The sequence below is a fragment of the Ostrea edulis genome, chromosome 2, assembly GCF_947568905.1.
Source record: "Ostrea edulis chromosome 2, xbOstEdul1.1, whole genome shotgun sequence".
Taxonomy (NCBI): Eukaryota; Metazoa; Mollusca; class Bivalvia; order Ostreida; family Ostreidae; genus Ostrea; species Ostrea edulis.
In genome coordinates this window covers 4334987-4357308 of record NC_079165.1, presented here as the reverse complement: position 1 = coordinate 4357308, position 22322 = coordinate 4334987, and the positions used below count along the sequence as shown (strand labels likewise).

Sequence of the window (22322 nt, the reverse complement as noted above, 5' to 3'; positions counted from 1 at the left end):
ACTATGTTTTTTCTCCGGGAGAACTCGTACCCAGATTTTTATAATACAATTGACAAGTTTTTCTTGAGGAGAACTCGTACCCAGATATTGATGGGTACGACTTCTCCAGGAGAACTCGTACCCAAATTTCTGGGTACGAGTTCTCCTGGGTATGAGTTCTCCTGATACCGTTGAATCAAACCGAAACTAGATAATCGATAAAGGATTAGTTTTTTAATGTGAAATCGTTACACTCTCAGTGACTCTGTCGGCGTAAATACAACACAGAAGTAAGTAAATGCATACAGTTTGTATTTCTTTTCATTTGGAAATAATAGGTATTTTATTTTTTATAGTTGTCAACATATGCATTCAATCTGGCCAAAACAAACAACAAATTAAATCGAAAGAAAATCCGGGCAGTTTTAATGGCCTAGCTTCGATCATCAACTATTGGTACAATGCCCTAGTGGGGGTCCAGGGGGCGAAGCTCTCGGTAAGCTCATTGGTTTTCGCAATGATTCACCTAGTTTTTGTGCATAGAAACAGAGTTTATTGTCAAAAACATAAATAATGCACAATTTTTTTTAAAGTACTCATCTTGTGTACTTGGACTGACTTTAAGATGTTGTCCACTATATTTTCGTTGTTTTTGACTGGTGTGTATGGTAAATGTTACTGATAACAAGAATATCCTAAATCCGTCTACTTCATGCAGGCCTACATACATGTATATGATGTACAAGAAAGTGACTTTGAATTTGATTGAAGATGTTGATTGAATTTATAAATCGGAATCATATATGACAATGTTATTTTTGAGACACATATGATTTAATGGCAAATATTATCTATCTAGCTCTCTCCTTCTCTGCCCCTGGCTTCCCCCTCTCTCTTCCTCTCCTCCTCTTTCTCTCCCCCTCTCCATTCCTCTCCCCTCTCTCCCCTTTCTCTCCCTCCACCTTTCTGTCCCTCCCCTCTCTCTCCCTCCTTCTCTCTCTGCCTCCTTCTCTCTCTCTCTCCTCCCCCCTCCCCCCCCCCTTTCTCCACCTCTCTTTCTCCCTCTCTCAACTTCTGAAGGTTATTTGCCTAGAAAGGTCGTCTACAGGATAACTGAAAACATAACTATACAAACATAAAACACCGTAAATGTGACACTAAGTATATACATGTACATGTTTGAAAGGAAAAATATGGAAAACAAATGAAAAATTAAACCATACCTATGGAACTTGAAAATTTTGGTCCAAATGGCATCGATTCGAATATGTATTTCTCCATTTTGAATATCGTGTACCCAAATTCACGTCATTCTGAGATGTTATATAAAAGGTGAAGATAACGAACAGTGATCAATCTCATAACTCCTCATAAAACCCACAGGCACTTATTTCATACCTTACTCTTTATTAATAGTAAGGAGGGGGTGACCCCATGTATGAAACAAGTGCCTATGATCAAATCAGGAAAAGCATGTAAATCTTATATTCTTTATCATATATAATCACATCTCTCCTATGTTTCAGGGTTCCAACTTCGACTGAATACCTTAGGGGCCAAGTGGGCCCCTGAATAAGAAATCCCGTTAGCCCACATGAAATTTTAGTAGCCCACACATATCATGAAATTGAATAACATGGTTTTATTTTACAAGAAAAAAGAAACATCAGGTCACATTGCAATTTATTTAAAAAATTAGAATATCAATATTTAAATTCTGTTTCCTTCTCCGTAATTCTTTCAAATACCTCTCTCATTTCCACTCTCATTTCGTCAACCTAGCAACTTTACGATCTTCGCGGCGTCTGACTTTAACACACGTTTCTTCAGACTTTTTATGTTATTTCAAAATTTCTCAGCTTTACGATGCTGTCAAGTTTATAACTTGGGCAAGCTGTCACAACGATTGGATCTTTCGTGTCATGTTTTGTACACACAGTACGTCATCCCCTTTTTGCCGTGATCGAGCCATATTCTCCCCTTCTTTCCATTTTGGTTAAAAGCAGACGCTTTCTTTTCGTTTGAAGTAACCCTTGCGTTGTTCAACTTCTAGTTTAAATACATTTTGGAAGGTTTGATACCCCAGGAATCATGAATGGCATGCCAAGTGGCAAAACCTCAACTGGAAATTGAACTTCAATTATAATAGGACTCGGATCGGTCGGAAAGAAAAATGTTGATCGGACAATTACGGTCGCCAAGTGGGCGACGAGAGCAAAAGTTTTGGGTGCCCACAAGCAAAGTTTAGTCGCCAATGCGAGTGGGCGAGCGGTAATTTGGAACCCTGTGTTTATAAATTATCTCAACACCAACGCTGAGTATGGCGTCTCAGTGTACTGTTTGCATCAAATGTGTTATGTTTCCTGCGTTCAATGAAAAAGCGGATCAAATAATGTTTTGATTGAGGCCTCGAGCTCTGTCTTCACATGTTAGGTGCCACACAGCACAGTTAAGTCGGTCAATGGAAATTCGCCATAAACATGCAATTGAAAAACATCATTTATTAGGACGGATGGATTTTTTTTTTAACTTTACTGATATTGATAGGTTGTACTTGCTAACAAGATCATTATAACGACCATCGGATTTCCAACTGAGACTTGACAACCCTGGAACGTCGTCAACTTATCGATCTGCCATTAGCCCACATGGATCTGTCCCGAAATATTTACATTTTATCTAGTGATCCTTCTGTAAATGAAATATCGAAAGGGAGGAATCTCCAAACAGAGGATTTTTAAGGAACCGATTTTCTAATTTCCGGACGATTCTCGTAGCTGGCCGTGTAACTCCATATGGTCAGGAAATATATACAATTTCAATGTTTTGTGGTCAAATTGTAATAAATGTGTATTGTTTATCAGAAGACGAGTTTCTTTTCTCTCTGTTTGAACCTAGCGACAAATTGTTCCATGTTCTAAATCATGGCGAATTTACTTCTGCACTCCAAGGTAGCAGGAGATAATTTCGCACTATAGGTCCGATTTCTTTAAAAACGGAAATAACCCAAATTTTAGGTGATACTATGTATGCAAAAAATGTGTAAATAATTTTAGGATACATGTCAATTGTAGCTGAGTGCTAAATGAAAAAGCTGACAGGCAACATGTAGGTGTCACCATTATTTCTAGCATATAGATGGTTGGAAATACGAAACGAAGACAAGGGGTCAGTTGCTAAAAAAATCAGTTAAAAATCTACATGCTCCAGGAAAAGGTCTGTAACTGACTGGAAAGGTAGATGGCCCCTGATGAAAGGTAAATTTTTATGAGAGTAGGCAGAGTTCTTGATTGTGCACAGTGTCAAAATCTCTTGTACTATAACGGGGTTTGGGTGATGCGGATTAATTTAGTCCAAATGAGAGAAAATCGAAGCGAGAAAGGGGCACCTGCTTAGAGCATGTTTTGTGCACCAGTATGTATGGATGACAGGTAATTTAGAGTCATGATTTATTAACTACACCAATATTAAATGTACATGTACGTATTGATATAAAAGGGGAATATGATTTATCATTAGTGCGTCAAACACTGCTTTTGATGTATACCACCTACCCACACGTTTCAGAACCAAAACGGAAAAAATAACTCCAAATCACCTACTTGGTAAATATCTTTAGATAAGTCGAAAATAGAATACAGGAAGAGGAGGGAATATCAAACTTAACAGTTATCAAGACAAATGCGAAATAAATGATTTCTTGGTACGTACCGGTCGCGGTAGCTCTGTGGTAGAGAGTTCTCTTTGTAACCGGGAGGTCATGAGTTCCAGCCATGGCCATGTCTATTGCGCCTTCGCCAAACACTCAGCAAATCACAGGTCTTTCGGATATGACCTTAAAACGGAGGTCCCGTATTGCAGCAGGTGTTGGTACATGTAGGTTACCTTGAAGCATATAGGTCTAAATTTTGTAGTACTTAACATACAGTTAGTGAGAGAATTAGTCGCCTTTCAATTTAATTGGCATCCCATGGGGATCCGAGTTAGCATAGGTCCTCAGTACCCTTCGTTTGTCGTAAAAGGCGACTATATGGGGCGGTCTTTCGAATGAGACCGAGGTCCCATGTCATGGCAGGTGTGGCACAATAAATATTCCTTCCTTTTCCAAGGCCTTCAGCGTCAAGCATAGAACTGAGTTTTGTAGCCCTTCACCGGCAATGGTGACGTCTCCATGAAAGGTGAAGATAACGAACAGTGATCAATCTCATAACTCCTATAAGCAATACAAAATAGATAGTTGGGCAAACACGGACCCCTGGAGATACCAGAGGTGGGATAAGGTGCCGAGGAGGAGTAAGCATCCCCTGTCAATCGGTCACACCTGCCGTGAGCCCTATATCCTGATCAGGTAAACGGAGTTATCCATAATCAAAATCAGTGTGCCAAGAACGGTCTAACAATCGGTATGAAATACATCAGACAGCATTTGAATAAATTTGATAAGAGGAGCAGCAGGAACGACAACTCTGGGTAAATAATGACCTGAAAATCCGTATCAACTCCTTTAAAATAAATCAATCTGCTAAGAGAGGGATTGGGGTCATTTTTCTACGGGGGTCATTATTTTTCAGGTATGACACGCAAAATAATGACCCCTGGGTCTTCTTTCTACAAAATTATCCAATTTTTCTACGGCTAAGGGGTCATTTTCGACGTCGAAAAATGACCCCCGGTCATTATTCTATGGGAGTCAAAATTTGCCTCTACATCTGCTTAACCTGTCGACAGGGGATGTTTACTCCTCCTAGGCACCCGGTCATACCTCTGGTATATATCCAGCGCTTCGTGGTTGTCCAACACTCCATTTTGTATTCCTTACAGAAGTTATGAGATTGATCACAGTTCGTTATCTTCATATTCCCTTACAGGATAGACTGTTTTTACTTCAAGTTAATTTCGACGTCTTGCAAATACTGGTCGTTATATAATGATCTAGTTTGTAAATACAATCTGTGATTTGGTCAGATGTGTTTCATAGTAATCTGTTCTTAAACATACTGATTTTGACTGCAGATTATCTCGTCTACCTTATCAAGATGATAGGGCTTAAGGCGGGTGTGTCCGTTTAACAGGGAATGCATACTCCTCGGCGCCTAATCCCATTATCTTGTGTTTCCAGCGGTCCATGCTTGTCTTCCTTTTGATTGCGATTGCTTTTACAGTTTATGCTTTGTCATCTTCATCTTTTGATATTGAACAGATCATGAGTTTCTCGACGTCAGTCATGGTGGCTGCCATTGATTTAGGTACAGTGCTCTCTGGATACGCATTTTCATTTCGATATGAATTCGAGAAGGATCCATTAAAGATCATGACCTCCAACTGGATTGGTGGGTCTCCGAGCCTGCCTTATATTAAAACACCGTCTGTTGTTCTGCTGAAGCCAAACAAAACTTTCCATGCTTTTGGATGCGAAGCAGAAAACAAATATGCCTCGCTTGTAGAAGACAATGAGCACGAGGGATGGCTCTACTTCAAACGCTTCAAGATGACTCTCCATCAAAATAAAGTTGGTTCATGATCATTTGCACTGAATTTTAAGGTAGGTATTTCCTTTGTGACATATTCAAAGAATGATTATAATGACAAAGTAACAGATATCTAAAGATTAATAATTACAGAGTCTAAAACGAACTACGACAATAAAAGATGTGAATGGTGAGGAGATGCCAGCCATGACAATATTTACGATGGCCATCAAATATTTTAAGGATCATCTGATGGGAACATTGAAAAGTCGTGTGGTTAATATTACAGAAGACGTCATTCTTTGGGTACTGACTGTTCCCGCCATTTGGGACGATGGCGCCAAACAATTCATGAGGGAGGCAGCAGCAGAGGTTTTTATGACCTTCTTAGTGTACATTGACCCCTATCTGGGTTTAATCATTATATTTTAGTATATTGTTTTATCTACTTACATGTCAAACATTTATCTTTATACCTGCACTTTCGAAAGAAAGTCCGGGTATACTCATTATTGTATTATTCTAGACCGTCCGTCTGTCTGCCACATTTTTCCTCCGCAAACTCCTTTTATCTGTTACGACGTGGTTTATTTTTCGTTTGGAAAAATGATTGAGGGTGGCCTGTAGATGTGCAGTAAGGTTTTGGCGTTTTTATTTTTCATCCAATGGGGTTGGGTTAAAAAGGGACGTGTTTTTGGTGGGTTTTTTTTTTAAAAACCTGGTTCCCAGAACTCGTGATACATTTTAAGCAGTACGTAGCTAAATCATCTTTTGTGATATGTTGTGATGTCCTGTAGGTGTGTAATAAGGTTATGGAAGTTTTTCATCCTAAAGGCCAAACTGAGGGGTCGAAAATATCGTTTATCTACACAAGCAATGTTTCCAGAATTCGGGATATTTTACGCAGTTCAGTATGGCATGTCAAACGTTGCAATATTTGATCTTTTCCATTTGCATTGTATAATTTTCCATTTGCATTCTATATTTTCCATTTGCATTGTATAGTTTTTCATTTGCATTGTATAATTTCCATTTGTATTGTATGTTTTTCCATTTGTATTCTATATTTTCCATTTGTATTGTATAATTTTCCATTTGTATTCTATATTTTCCATTTGTATTATATAATTTTTTCATTTGCATTGTATAATTTCCATTTGCATTGCAAAATCTTTCATTTGTATTGCATCCTAGGGATTTTTTATTTTGAATGGTTACGAAGGATTTCATTAGTTTAGGTCCCACTTATATTTAGCCGTCACCAGCTGCAGGTGACGTACCACAAATAGACTTACTATGCTACATGTACGGGCACAGTGGCGTAGCAGTGGGGGTTCTTTAACGTGTCAGCGCCTGTCGCAACACGGGATGTCTGCTTTTAAGGTCACATTATCCGAAAGATCCGTGATTCTCACTTTTAGATAGCAATGCGTATGGGAAAGTATTATATATATATTTACCTCTAAAGTTTGATGCAGCCATGACAGGAGTAGAACTCGAACATGCGACTTCACGGTTACGAACCAAAGGGTATATCACTGAACTACCGCGATCGATTCCACATAAGGACTAGTTGAACATGCATGTAGCTAGTAATGAGGAATCTTGCGCCGGGAGACCCCCCTCCCTCCCTTCACAAATATGATATTTTGTATATAGATGTCGTGTACGTTTTATTTTGTCAGAACGCACTTGCTGCGCCCCCCTTAAATCCGCCACTGACTTCGCCCTCCCCCTGCAACCTCCCACCCCCCTCCACCAAGACTTTGCACTGGACTCACTAGGGATCTTAAGACAGTCCCCAGACATCCAGCAGTTTACTGCATCCTTTCGTTCAGAATTATCTAGATCAGCCAGTGGTTAAATAGGAGACTTGTTTGAATATGCTGATCACATCAGACGCATAAAAGCGATCAATTAATTGGGGGGAGGGGGGGGGTACGTCATTACACTTAGCTAATACGGTACATTCCTGCGAAAGGTGGCTCCTGAACTTTACCTCTTCAACATCTCGCGCATTACCAAATTCGATAAACGATAACTTAAGATTAATCCATTGAATAGTTGTAACAAACCATTCTCGATGTTAACAATTGGTGGGGACCCAAGGGCCGAATTAAGTCCTCCGAATCTACTGAATTCTGACTAAATAAAAATGTGCATGCTTTTCTGGACAGTTCTATTTTTTTTAAATTATCAGGGGGGGTGGGGGGATTCGCCATTACTAGAGCTAACTGCGTATTTTACAAAATAACTAGTCCTACATGGACCTGGTCGCGGTAGCTCAGTATATCGCTTGGTTTGTGGGCGAGAGGTCGTGAGTTCGAGAACCGTTACTGTCATTGCCGCATCAAACCTAAGACATAAACAAAGACAGTGATTGCTCCTTTGCCAAACACTCGGCATTTAAAAGTGAGAATCACGGGCCTTTTCGTAATGACCTTATAAACAGATATTCCGTATCGCTGCACAGGCGTTGGCACGATAAAGAACCGTCATTGCTACGGCCCTGTGTGCTAAGGACGTCTACATTTGTGGTACATCAGTGACGTTAACTAATGAAATCCGTTGTAACAAATCAAAATAAACATTCCCTGGATACAATACAAATGAAAAATTATACAATGCAAATGAAAAATATAGAATACAAATGGGAAATTATACAATACAAATGGAAAATATAGAATACAAATGGAAAATTATACAATACAAATGGAAATTATACAATGCAAATGAAAAATTATGCAATGCAAATGGAAAATATAGAATACAAATGGAAAATTATACAATGCAAATGGAAAAGATCAAATATTGCAACGTTTGACATGCCATATTTCAGAGCATCTTTTGAAATATGAATTGTGGTATCGTGTGGACATGGAATACACTTTCAGAGTTTTTATTTTTTTCATCCGAAAGGCCAAATGGGGGTACCGAAACCACCGTTTTCATACAAAAACCATTTCCCCAGAAATTCTCTCACGTTTTAATCAGTAGATAAATTATATTTTGGAATATGACTGTTGGTGCCATGTAAATAAATGCGCAATAAGGTTTAGGATTTTTTTTAAATTTCATCCGGGCGACCAATTGGAAGTTTTCTATAACAAAAGGGTCCATGAACGATCACCATAGCGTAATGCAATCCTGTGAACGCTAATTATACCCATGTTTGTAAAGATCAATAGAGAGATATTTCAAGATAAAAGTAGGAATTATCAAGATATTGATCAGTGATGAAATGGGGGTGTGTAATGACCAGTTCAACTCATAATACTCGATGCATCTTGACATGAAATGTATGTGATGTGGGGATGAGGATCTCAACTATTTTCAACATATTTGATAAAATGAGGGGCTGGGGATGACCATGGGTCGCTTGTCCAACAAAATAGTCAATGCATCTTGAGATGAAATGCACATGACATAATGATGAATACACATGCCATTATACTAATTTACAATATTTTTATTTTGAACATTGCATGGCGTATTAAAGTATCGTATGGTTACCCGGATTGTGGGCGGTGCTTATCTACCATCACTGCTGTTTACTTGTACTTGGGTCTCTTTACACAAAATACCCTATGACGAAGATTCACAAAAACTTTTTGCATGTCTTTTAAGTAAACATGCATGTATTATTTAACCATTAATGTACTTTACATATTAAGAAAATCTTCAAGAAATAAAAAAAGAAGGAAACACAATGTTTCTACATTTTGATTATAGTGTTTTTCTCACCAAAATTTGTCCGGCGTCTGTTGTTTTTTTTTTTTTCATCGACACTTTCATTAAGACTTCACAGCTCATCTGAGCTGAAAGCTCAAGTTAGCTTTAATTTCTGATCGCCTATTATCCATCGTCTGTCCGTCTGTCTGTAAACTTTTTACATTTTCGACTTGGTCTCCAGAGCCACCGGGCCAATTTCAACCAAACTTGGCAAAAAGCATCCTTGGGTAAGGGGCTTTCAAGTTAATTCAAATGAAGAATTATGCCCCCTTCAAAGGGGAGATAATCACAAAAATGCAAAAAATAAGGTGAGGTCATTTAAAACATTTCTTCTCAAGAACCACATGGCCAGAAGACCTGACATTTACATGAATGCTTCCTGACATAGTGCAGATTCAAGATTGTTAAAAGCAAGACCCTTGGGGATAGGGTGGGGCTACAATAGGGGATCAAATTTTACCTACAAATATATAGGGAAACTCTTTAAACATCTTCTTCTCAAGAACCACTGGGTCAGAAAAGCTGAGATTTACTTGAAAGCTTCCTGACATAGTGCAGATTCAAGTTTCTTAAAATCATGGACCCTGGGGGTAGATGGGACCACAATAGGGGATCAAAGTTTTACATACAAATATATAGGGGAAAATCGTTAAAAATCTTCTCAAGAACCACTGGGCTTGGAAAGTACAATCTACATGAAAGCTTCCTAATATCATAGCCACAGGGGGTTGGTTGGTGCAACAATAGGGATCAAAGTTTTACATGCAAATATATGAGGAAAATCTTCTCAAGGATCACTGGGCTAGGACAGTACAATTTACATGAAAACTTCCTGACATAGTGCAGATTCAAGTTTGTTTACATTATGGCCCCTGGGGATAGGATGGGACCACAATAGAGGATCAAAGTTTTACATACTAATATAGAAAAAAAAACCTTCTCAAGAACCATTGGGCCAAATAAGTTTACATATATGCATGAAAGCTTTATGACATAGTGCAGATTCAAGTTTGTAAAGTATCAAGGCCCCGGGGGTAGGATGGTGCCATAATAAGGAATCAAAGTTTAACATACAAATATATGGGGGAAAATATTCAAAAATCTTCTCAAGAACCACTGGTCTAGGAAAGTACAATCTGCACGAAAGCTTCCTGACATAGTGCAGATTTACGTTTGTTAAAATCATGGCCCCAGGGGGTAGGATGAGGCCACAATAGGGGATCAAAGTTTTACATACAAATATATAGAGAAAATCATTTAAAAAATTCCTTCTCAAGAACCATTGGGCCAAAGAAGTTTACATTTACATGAAAGCTTATTCCTGAAACATTTTGGTTGAGCATCACTGAAGAGACATTATTTGTCGAAATGCGCATCTGGTGCATCAAAATTGATACCGTATACGTTTTACATTATGACCCCTGGATCGAGGCCTCTACTGGTGGACTATTAGTCCCCGAGGGTCTCTACAGCCCAGTAGCTAAGTACTTCGTTACTAGCTTGAAAATACGGATGTATATTTAATTGCTGTTATAAAAATTAGTTCAAAATTAAGGATTATCTCCCTCACGCATAGCTCTTATCCTTAGACGAATTTGACTCCATTTTTTTGGCACACTGTTTTTCCCTATAATAGCTCTAAAACTTCATTGTTATTTCGGATTTCAAACATTTCGGTTGAGCATCACTGAAGAGACATTATTTGTCGAAATGCTCATCTGGTGCATCAAAATTGATACCGTATAAGTTTTACATAATGCAGATTCAAGTTTGTAAAAATCATGTCTCCTTTGGTATGTTGGGGCCACACTCAGTATCAAAGTTTTACATGCGAATATATAGGGAAAATCTTTAAATATAGGCCAAGGTGACTCAAGTGAGCGAAGTGACCCATGGACCTCTTGTTTTCAGAACCATTTGGGTCAATTTCAACCAAACTTGGTACAAATCATCCTTGGGTGAAGGGAATGAACAAACACGTTTCCTTCAAAGTGGCAAAAATAGTGTGGGGTTTAAAAAAAAAATCGTTTAAAGAACGATGTACCAGAGAAGTGGTTTACATGAACGTTTTCTGACAGTGTAAATTTACGTTTGTTTAAATCATGACCGCCGGGGGTAGAGTGGGGCCACACTAGGGAATCAAAGTTTAACATAGGGATAGGTTTAACATATATATGAAAATCTTTTAAAATCATCTCAAGCTTCGCAGGCTCATGATGAGTCATATCAATATGCAAGTATCTCCATGTAGTACAGATTCGATTTTGTTCAAATTATAATCCCCGGGGGTAGGGAGGGGCCATAATAGGGGATCAGAGTTATACATAACAATATATATAGGAAAATCGTAAGATTAACAGGGCCATGATGAGTCATGAAGGCATCTCTATATAGTGCAGATTCAAGTTTATTCAAATTATAATCCCCAGGGGTAGGATGGGGCCACAATAGGGGAATATATAGGCCTAAAGGAAACGTCTTTAAATTTTTTGTTAATAACAGCATGATTTCTCATATTAATGTGCAAGTATCCCATGGAAGTTTTAATTGAAATTTGTTTAAATTGTACCCACGAGAAAGGGTGGTGCCACAATAGGGGGGTCAAAGTATTCTTTTTAAATCACAACAGAGCCATGGTTACTGATATTGATATGCTAACATCGCCATGTAGTGCATCTATAGCTCTCTGGTCCGTCCCAATATTTTCTCAGAGAGCTACAGTTCTGCAGCTACATTTTAGCCAATGTATTTCTACTGATATTCAATTTGCACAAACCAGGATGCCGAGAGAATAATTTACTACAGACTCTTCCTGTGCATATCTAAGTTATACACAACAGCCTCTTCTCTTGGCCTGTTGCCTTTTTCACAAACAAGAGGCCCATGGGCCACATCGCTCACCTGAGTCACCATGGTAGCATGTTATAAGGGATGGATCTATAGCTCTCTGATCCGTCCCAATATTTTTTCAAAGAGCTACAGTTCTGCAGCTAGTTAAAAGATATTATACAATTAGTGTGCGATAAGCCTGTTTTAAAAGAGTAGTTTTGTACGGTCATTTTTTAATTATCTTCCAGCTCTAGCTTTGTGAAGACCTCCTCTATTTAGAGTCGAATTCGGTATACAGGAATGAGTATTGTGAACTATGCGTTCCGTGTTATTTTACAGGCTGGTATTCTGAGAGAACAATTGTTGTTGGTTTCGGAGCCAGAAGCAGCGATCTTTTACTACAGTCACTTCCCCATGGAAACTAACTTCTTCGAACCTGGGACGAAATATATGGTGTTGGATTTGGGAGGTCAGAAACTGCTATAAGTAACACGAAATATGATCGTTCAACACATAACTGTTTCGTAGTTGAGTTAGAAATACATGTACATCAATTATGTTCCATTCTCCACATTTTCACAGGAAAAAGTATGATTAAGATTCTCATGATTGTACTAATTCAGTTACAACATGGATATATATGAATAGTCATTATGGTTACTGATAATATTTTTAATATTTGTAAAAGGAACTTGTGACACCACAGTCGTTGAAGTGCAGTCGAACCAGAGTCTTCGGGAGCTCCATCATGTCACCGATTTTGCGTTGGCAGGGACCAAAGTAGACGATGCATTTTATCAGTTCTTGGCAAAGCTCTTTGGAAATGATGTCCTGTCAACGTTGAAGGATGAAAACATGGATGATTATATTGCCATTTTCCGTGAGTTTGAACTGAAGAAACTCACTTTCAAACCAGAGTCAGAAACAAAAGTAACCATAATATTACCATTTCGTCTGCTGGAGATATTTGAGGAGCAAACAGAAGAAACACTGATAGAGGTACTGCAACAGACAAGGTACGCAGAGACAGTGCAGTTCATTGGAGACAGGCTTCGAATACGTCCAGAAATTTTCAAAGAATTTTTCAGTCATACACTGCAAGGAATCATTCAACATATCACAGAAATCATGCAGTCCTTTCAAGGGGAGTCTGTATCGAAAATTCTTCTCGTAGGCGATTTTTCTAATTCGCCAATGGTGTTGAATGCAATAAAGGAATCATTTCCTAATAAGACAGTTACCACGCCTGCCGATCCAGGGTTAGTAGTCCTGAAAGGAGCTGTGTTATTTGGCCAAACCCCACGTACTGTTTCGTGTAGATTTATTCGCACTTCAACTGCTGTTTCATCGGGAATTGGAATGTAAATAAATGTGCCATTTGTTAAATGGTTGCTTGTAAATTAATACGCCCTGAAACTGATGTTTATTCTCATATTTATGGTATCTTGTGTTTTCATGTTTTATGTGTACAATCAGAATAGGTACAGCTACAGACTGTTTACATGTGATAACGCCTTTTACATGTATATCATTGCTTTTTAATGTTTTATTTATGTGTATAACATTCCCTTGTAAGGTATATATGCATTGTAAAGCACCTTTGAGCGTACATAGTGTATGAAAAGGCTGCTATATAAATATGGTATTATTATTATTATTTACAACACTCAATTTGATTCATAGTTGATTCAATGAAAGTGATCAATCTCATAACTCCTATAAGCAATACAAAATAGAGAGTTGGGTAAACACGGACCCCTGGACACACCAGAGGATATATTCCAGTGAGCTCGAAATAAAGGACACCGTAAAGACTTCCACATCTGCTTCATATTTGGATACATGTATTTTATTGAACGTAGATGTTAACGGCAAACTAACAACTCAACTTTTAGTTGTTTCTCCATCGTCAAGTTTTCAAATTTATGTAGCAATATTTCACAATCACCTGTATATGGTTTTTATGTTTCTCAACTGATTCTCAAAAACTGATTCTCAAAAACTGATTCTCAACAGATTCGATACGAAAGAGTTTGTTCTGCTTATGGTCAGTTTTTGAAGCGAGACAGGTTACTTACAAAGAAATTAATGTTACAGGGGTTTCAACAGTCTCGTTTAAAGTCAGCATTTAACAAAATATCTGGTTGTTATAACGATCTAATTTACAAATATAACCTGTCATATTAGGTCGAATGCTGTCTGACGTATTTCATACAAATTGCTAGGCGACTCTTTACATACTAATTTTGACTACGGATTACTCCATTTATCTAATCAGGATAAAGGACTCATGGCGGGTGTGATCGGTCGACAGGGGATGCTAACTCTTCCTAGGCACCTGGCCCCACCTCTGGTGTGTCTATGAGTCCGTTTTTGCAAAATTCTTAATTTTCTTTGTAAGGGGTCTTTGTTTGCCATACTCTTGCTTTTGTATTCTTTATAGAAATTATGAGATTAGTTACTGTTCTTTATTTTCACCTATTCATGTTTGAATTAGTTTTAGCATTGCTTATTCTCGTTCTCAACTTTCAATGTTTTAATCGCTTACAATTTGAACCTAAAATGTATTAATTGCGATACTGAAATCGACCTTCAAATTAAAAGTTTCCCCTATATTTTAACACCGATTTTGGCATGAATTTTGGCTTTAAATTTCTTCAGGACAGGCCTCGTACCTAAATGAAATAATAATATTTTGATTGGTTGCAATCTTGCCCTGCATGGAGTCGATTTTAACACCAAAAGAAACTGTCAATGTAACTCAGTAAGCTACACTAGGCCGCTGTCCGAGTTTGAGAAATGTTGTTTTGAAATATAGAAGCCGAGGCGTTATATTTTATTCAGCATTTCGAGACCAAGGAGGTTATCCTGCAACATACACGAAAACAAGAACTTTATTTCTATTCTATTCTATTCTATTCTAGCTCGGAAATATATTACAGCCGATCGTTTTCCTATATAGCTACGAATTTGGTCACCGTGACATCATGACAGTTTCCAAAACGGCCTTATACATTGGTTTTTGTTAACGAAAAAGGTGAGATGATAGGAGAATTCTAAATTTATTTTGAAAAAAGTATTTCACGTATTTAGTTGGATGAAGATGGATTATATCAATTGCTTTGAACACACAGTTTAAGAAAAACTTGTCTGTGCATCCACATGTTTACATGAATTGTGTATCGCTCTCGGAATGCAAACGATTGATTTACTGAATGACAAATGTTTTCAGTCATTCATGAATTTGTTTTGCCAGTTATATTGATGTGATTTTTAGGATTTCCCATATTTATGTAGCAATATCCCATTATCACCTGCATATGGTGTTTATATCTCTCAACTGATTCGATACGCAAGACTGAGCTTGTTCTGCGTATTGTCAGTTTTTAAATTGAGGCAAGCTACTGACAAACAAGTTGATGGTGCAGGGGTTTCAACAATCTCGTTTAAAGTCAGCATTTTGCAAATGCAAAGGTCATTATAACGATCCAGTTTGCCAATACAACTTATCATTGGGTCAAATGCCATCTGACGTGTTTCATACCGATTGTTAGGCCGTTCTTGGCACACTGATTTTGACTACGGATAACTCCGTTTACCTGATCAAGATAGGGCTCACGGCGGGTGTGACCAGTCGACAGGGGATGCTTACTTCTCCTAGGCACCTGATCCCACCTCTGGTATATCCAGGGGTCCGCGTTTGCACAACTCTCTATTTTGTTTTGCTATAGGAGATATGAGATTGATCGCTGTTCGTTATCTTCGCTTTCATTATGAAATTGAATTATCAGTTATCGACTTCATTGTTGCATTAGTAAAGTACGAAGTGCAAGCGAGATGAGTATCGATTATCTCATAATTACTTATTATGTATGAAGGTATATCACAGAATAATGACCGCGGTATTCCTTTGATCTTTGCAATAACCGTGATAGAATAAACGTTCCCTCATACATCCATGTACTTACTATGGGCATCATAACTCATTACATTTGTTGGCCTTAAATCATAATTTAGAATAAATATGGATGAGGTTTTTGTAACTATTAAAACCAAATCCGGACCAATTGTTTAGTACTTCTGTTACCTTGAATAGATCTTTTCAAAAATTCACTAGAAACTCACCAGCCTCAAGTGGTATTATATGGAAATACTTTTGTAACCAAATCCTGTTTTATAAAGTCTATGATACGAAAACTTTGGTGAATTGTGTATTTGATTTTTCCATTCATCAATAAACTGTTCTGTATAGTTGTTTTTTGGGGGGGGTTTACGAGGGAAACTACTGACAAATAAATTGATGTTACAGGGAGTTAAACAGTCTCGTTTGATTGTATATTGTTTAACGTCCCGCTCGAGAATTTTTCACTCATATTGAGACGTCACTATTACTGGTGAAGGACTGTAAAATTTACAATGTAGGCCTATGCTCGGTGCTCACAGCCTTTGAGCAGCGAGGGTTTTTTATCGTGCCAAACGGCCTCGGTTTTGGCGGTTTCATCCGAACGACCGCCCCATTTAGTCCCCTCGTACGACACAACACAGTCTCGTTTGAAGTCAGCATTTCACAAATTATATGGTCGTTATAATGCTCTTATATCCAAATACAATACTGTCGTTAGGTTGAATGTTGTCTGATGTGTTTCATACCAATTGTTAGGCCGTTCATTACATACTGATTTTTACTACGGATTACTTCATTTACCTGATCAAGATAGAGGGCTCACGGCGGATGTGACTGGTCAAAAGGGGATGTTTACTCCTCCTAGGCACCTGATCCCACCTCTGGTGTGTCCAGGGGTCCGTGTTTGCCCTACTCTTGAATTTATATTCTTTATGAGATTGATCACTGTTCGTTATCTTCACTTATCATAAAGTAGACTGTAAACTCAATTGACCTATTGCAATTGGTCAGTGTATGTTGTCGTCCGTTGTGTGTAAAACGTTCCATTCAAGAACTTTTCACTTATATGAAGACGTCACCATTGCCGGTGAAGGCCTGCCTATGTTCGGTGCTTACGGTCTTTGAGCAGGGAGGAATCTTTATCGTACCACACCTGTTGTGACACGGGGCCTCGGTTTTAACGGTCTCATCCGAAGGACCGCCCCATTTAGTCGCCTCTTACGACGAGCAAGGGGGTACTGAGGACCTATTCTAATGAAACATAGGCCTATAATCGAATATAAAAATAATATACATGTGCCATAGGATGCGGATGATATTAGCTGGATGGAAATCATTAAAACGTATTGCGGCGTTGACTACAAACGCGGTAGATGTATACTTATACTGAAAGACTATTATGTTACATAATGCATTAAAAAGACTTTTCATATCGAACATCAATTTATTCCGCGATTGCCGGAGAGTTTGCTCGCTTTTTGTGTTGTCTTTTTTTTTTTTTTCTTTTCTTTTCTTTTTTACATAAATACGCAAGATCGTAAATACCGCGTTAGTGGAACTCTCTTGTAAAGAAGTCCGGAAAAGCGTGTCGATCTTAGGCATTTTTTGTTTATTCAAAACATTGGATCGGAAGACGATTTAACATCCATGTGCTTTCCGCAATTAAAAGCATTTTTAAATGAAAGGTGTGTAAAACGTCTGGATACAGGAAAAATGAACTTCTGAATTTAGCTCGCGAAGCTATATATTTTGACGTAAGCTCTTCTCAGCTTTGGGAATTTCCTGGCTGACAGCAGTGGGGAAAAATCCACCACATTTCCATTAAAATCTATCATTTGTGGATATTTCTGCGTATTATGTTTCTTTCTTGAATCATTACTACAGTCTAATGCAATGCAATGATAGTGCACCATTGATAAAATCGGGTGGATCGATCACGACAAAAGTTTCAGAACTGGTATTATTTACGAACATGCCCAAATTCTCGCATACTTTGGGTCTCGCGAGACTTTGAAAGGGGAAAGTAAAATTTAAAACCAAGACGGAAAAAGTAGTCGCGATCTTGCGTATTAAATAACAAAATCTTTGCTTTAATACGTGAGATTCATTTCAATTTAATTTGAACAGTATTTTATTCATGTGTATATAGAAAACACATACATAAATAGCATTAGGCAGCAGGAACAATGCCTATATAAGCCCTTTCCATAGGTCAAAGATCAGTTATGACAGAACATAATTCATTTTGATGTGCTTAGGACAACATTTCAAGGAAGAAAATGGGTGTTGGAGCAGAATAGGTGGGTGGGGGTGGGGCAACTGCCAATATTCAATATTTTGGTTAATAAATGAATAATAATAAATATATTCATTGTAAAAAATCTAAATTTCCTGTATTTCATCATTCTATTTGTACATAATGCAGTAAGAGAATATCTAATTACAATGGTACTTACTTTAACATAATGATTATCAAAATTAATTTCGATTATTACCACGTTCGGGAACAGTTATATTTGCCTAAATCGCAATCTCTTCACTTATTTTGCATTTTCCTGTTTCCCCTTCAAGCAATTTTATATATATACATATGAATTAATATTGAGTTGAAAATTTCTTTACTTGGACAGTGTAATGCCCTTATTCATATCTTGATAAAGTTATAACCCAGAGAAGATTCAACTCCAGGGGATGAGAGACGAAGGAAAAGACAGGGTAAATTCTTTTTAGGGATTAGATTTCGTTTGCCTGGGAAACATTGATTCTCTCTCTCTCTCTCTCTCTCTCTCTCTCTCTCTCTCTCTCGCCGACCAAACCTACTAAGCGAGGACGTCCTCACAATGTGTAGAAAAGAATACACATATATATTATTCTAAAGGCAAAAAAGTACAGTACTATGTTAGGTATAGCTATAGGGATACCTATAAAAGTTTGTCTAATACTCTCTTTCGAATTATGAAAAAAGGGTTTTTGAGAGAGAATATTAGTAAGGACATGTCCTCACACCACTTGTCCTCACTAAGCTAATATTTTGTATCTATATCTTTCACATGCTGAAGGTCACATTTATGAGGATGTATATTGTGAGGACATTTATTTTGGTCCTCATAGTGCAATTCTGTCCTCACAACTTCTGTCCATTGATTGAAATTGTCCTCACTTTACGTTTTACCGCCTCTCTCTCTCTCTCTCTCTCTCTCTCTCTCTCTCTCTCTCTCTCTCACACACACACACCACGCAAAATTCGATGGAGGGTTGGGGTTTAAGCGAATATTTTAGCAATGAAATGGGTCTTTTGCAGGGGGAATGTTATCGCCATTACTATTTATGTCAATGATTTTGAGATAAATTTCGTTAGGGTTACAAAATATGTTAAATTCTCTCCGTAATTATTCTAATGATTGGGATTTGATTGTAACTGCTTCAAAATCCAAGGTTGTTATTTTTAGAAATAGTGGAAAAATTGATATGGAAACTGAGAAATGGATGTAAAATGAACAATTTCTTGAAGTTGTAAATACATGTACAAGCATTTAGGAATGTTGTTTAATAACAGTGGCAATTTTTTTCAAACACAAAAACATGCTGCCGAACAAGGACGTAATTAAGCACGTTTTTCAATATCTAATTCTTTGAGAAATCATTTACGCAGAGTTAAAGTCTCTAGAATCTGAGGTGGTAGGAATTATACACAGAGTTAAAGTCTCTAGATCCTGAGGAGGTAGGAATTACACGCAGTGTTAAAGTCTTTAGAATCTGAGAAAGAAGGAATTATACGCAGGGTTAAAGTCTCTAGAATCTGAGGAGGTAGGAATTATACGCAGAGTTAAAGTCTCTAGAGTCTGAGGAGGTAGGAATTATACGAATACCAATTACCATTTTTTTTAACCAATTATTGCAATATTCAACTTGTGCATGCAGTGTCATCGACTCAAAAATGTTCAAACAAATCATCCTGCATGGCACAAGGCTAAGCCGAAAATATTGTGGAATACAAAAATAAAGTTGAAGAAAATCTTCAGTCTTTGATTTACAACAAGTTACATACTGAATCAGACATTACAGAGTATATAACCAAACTGACCAAGATCTTACATAAATGTGCATACGAATGCATTCCCCCATCATCCTTCAACCCATTTATCCGTTCTGGTTGGACTAACTCTGTTAAAGAACTCCACAAAATCGAACGAGTCAAACGACGCACATGGATAGAGGAAGGTAGACCCCGAGGAATGATGTTCACATCCTACCGCGAAGACAAAAGGGCAAAGAGAAATTTCCTTAGGGCCTTCGATGAGGCACATGAACGTTATATGTGCGACGTATACAAAGACATCGACGAAGCTGCAAAAGTACACATTCGACTATTCTGGAGGTTAACAAAACGCAGAAAACCTAGTGTTTCTCGAATATACCCCGAGATGATGAAGGGACAATTCACACAAATCCCGAAGCTGTAGCAGAAAATTATTACGAGAAAATATACACCCCTTTAGAAGATGACAACTTTAAGAATGACTTTAAATCTCAAATAGAACTTGAAATCATTCGTATAACTGAAACTTGTGAAAGTAATATACAAAATTTCCCTGGAGGAGACATTACTACAATAGAATTAAATGCTATAATCAACTGTCTGAAGCTTTACAAAGCCCTCGGTCATGACTCTATCACTAATGAACACATCATACAAGGAGAAAATTCCCTCGTTCTCTGCCTCGAGAATATACATGTGTATAACACAATTGTGTCTTGTGGTAAAATACCCCTAGAATGGAAACGAGGATTGATAGTGCCCTTGTACAAAGGTGGTTCAAAACCCCAAAATACGTGTGACAGTTACAGATCAGTAGCGTTACTACCTTGCTTTTTTTTTTTTTTTTTTTTTTTTTTTTTTGATAAAAAATATTCTGTCTCGCATATATAAATGTTTGATATTAAATAAGTATTTCCCCAACAAGCAACAGCAAGGATTTCAAAAATCGTTCAGCTGCCTTACCGCCTCATTTGATTTACAAGAAACATTTTTTCACAATATAGAGCAAGGAAACAATATTCATGTATATGCAAGTTTTTTAGACTCTAGCAAAGCGTTTGACACAGTTTGGAGACAAGGCCTAGCTTATGTTTAAATTGTATAATGTTGGTGTTACTGGCAAAATATGGACATTAATTAACAATTGCCACCAAAGTACTATAAGCTCTGTTGTGGTTAACCAAACTCAGTCAACATGGTTTCCTGTCAATGAAGGTGTTCGACAAGGAGATGTATTGTCTTCATTTTTGTATCTTGTTTTTATTAATGATCTCTTAAACGATTTAGAGAGTTGTAGTAGAAATATTGGTGTACTAAATGTTCCCAGTAACTGTCCCTCCTTAGCGGATGATATATCATGTATCAGCTTATCTCCAACAGGTCTCCAGTCCCTTTTGAACACTGCCTTGATTTACTCAAACAAATGGCGATTTAGATTTAATGCAGCCAAATCATGCGTGTTAATATTTCGTTCGAAAAAATGCAAATTTGATTGAAAGAAGCAATGGTTTTTAGGCGAATTATTGATTCTTAATGAGGAAAATTATTTAGGCATAATTGTTTATCATAATTGTAGACTTTCTACAAGGATAACAGAAGCATGCAACAAGGGACGTAAATCGTACTTCGCACTTTCCGACTTAGACTCGCAGTTTCTCAATCCAAATACAATATCCCACTTGTATAAAACGGTTGTACAGCCTTCCGTTTTATTTGGCTGCGAACTCTGGAATTGCATATCTCCCTCTGATCTCCAGAAACTAAATACTTTTCAACACTTCGTCTGTAAGAACGCACTGAATCTCCCAAGATTGTATAGATCTGACATTTGTGAATACTTTTTTGATGTTCTACCGATAGCAGCAGAGATCGACGTGAGGAAACTATTATTCTTCGGAAGACTGTGTCGCTTGAATTATGCTGCTCTTACAAAGAAACTATTTTTGACACGCCTTTATTCATTCATCTATAAGCACGGACTCAATTTGGTTTTATTCCTGAAATTCTAAAAATTATGGAAACGTACGGACTTACAGAACACTTGCAAGACTGGTTACAGGACGGGTCGTTTCCCGATAATCCGGTATGAAAGAAGATCCGTAGGAACTCTGTCTCATCAGTGCACAAACTACAACACCAGACCCGTTTATTCCGTGACTCCGACTTCTCCCTCTTTCAGCTTATTTTCGACATTACAGAACCGTCATCACTTTGGAAAATGCCTAGAAATTGTTACGAAATCAACTTGTGCAAATTTATTTGCAAACTTACCTCAAATATCTGGAAACCAACGTGATACATATGGAGCGCCAAATTAACATAAACTCAATTAATTGAAAATATCTTCAATTATTTGAAGATATCATTAATT

General features: G+C 37.6%; 1 protein-coding gene across 6 annotated transcripts; it reads left to right on the top strand.

Annotated features, from left to right (window-relative positions):
• Positions 1-177: 177 nt before the first annotated feature.
• LOC130052426 (heat shock 70 kDa protein 12B-like) lies at positions 178-16259 on the top strand. Of its 6 annotated transcripts, none has more exons than XM_056157379.1 (5): positions 178-269; positions 1506-5488; positions 5601-5819; positions 12348-12477; positions 12697-16259. In XM_056157379.1, exons 2-5 carry the CDS (start codon positions 5105-5107, stop codon positions 13371-13373), a joined length of 1410 nt encoding a protein of 469 aa, XP_056013354.1. In that variant the 5' UTR covers positions 178-269; positions 1506-5104; the 3' UTR covers positions 13374-16259. The 6 variants fall into 6 exon arrangements, with proteins under 6 accessions (XP_056013354.1, XP_056013358.1, XP_056013356.1 ...); XM_056157383.1 differs by having other exon boundaries at positions 182-269; positions 5180-5488; XM_056157381.1 differs by having other exon boundaries at positions 182-269; positions 3054-5488.
• The last annotated feature ends 6063 nt before the right edge of the window (positions 16260-22322 follow it).

Excerpts from the sequence above, each read along its gene's own strand:
- LOC130052426 (XM_056157377.1), top strand. The coding sequence starts at position 278 with ATGCATACAGTTTGTATTTCTTTTCATTTGGAAATAATAGGTATTTTA. Across the intron at positions 5,489-5,600 it reads TGACTCTCCATCAAAATAAA|AGTCTAAAACGAACTACGAC; the intron begins GTTGGTTCATGA and ends TAATAATTACAG. Across the intron at positions 5,820-12,347 it reads TGAGGGAGGCAGCAGCAGAG|GCTGGTATTCTGAGAGAACA; the intron begins GTTTTTATGACC and ends GTTATTTTACAG.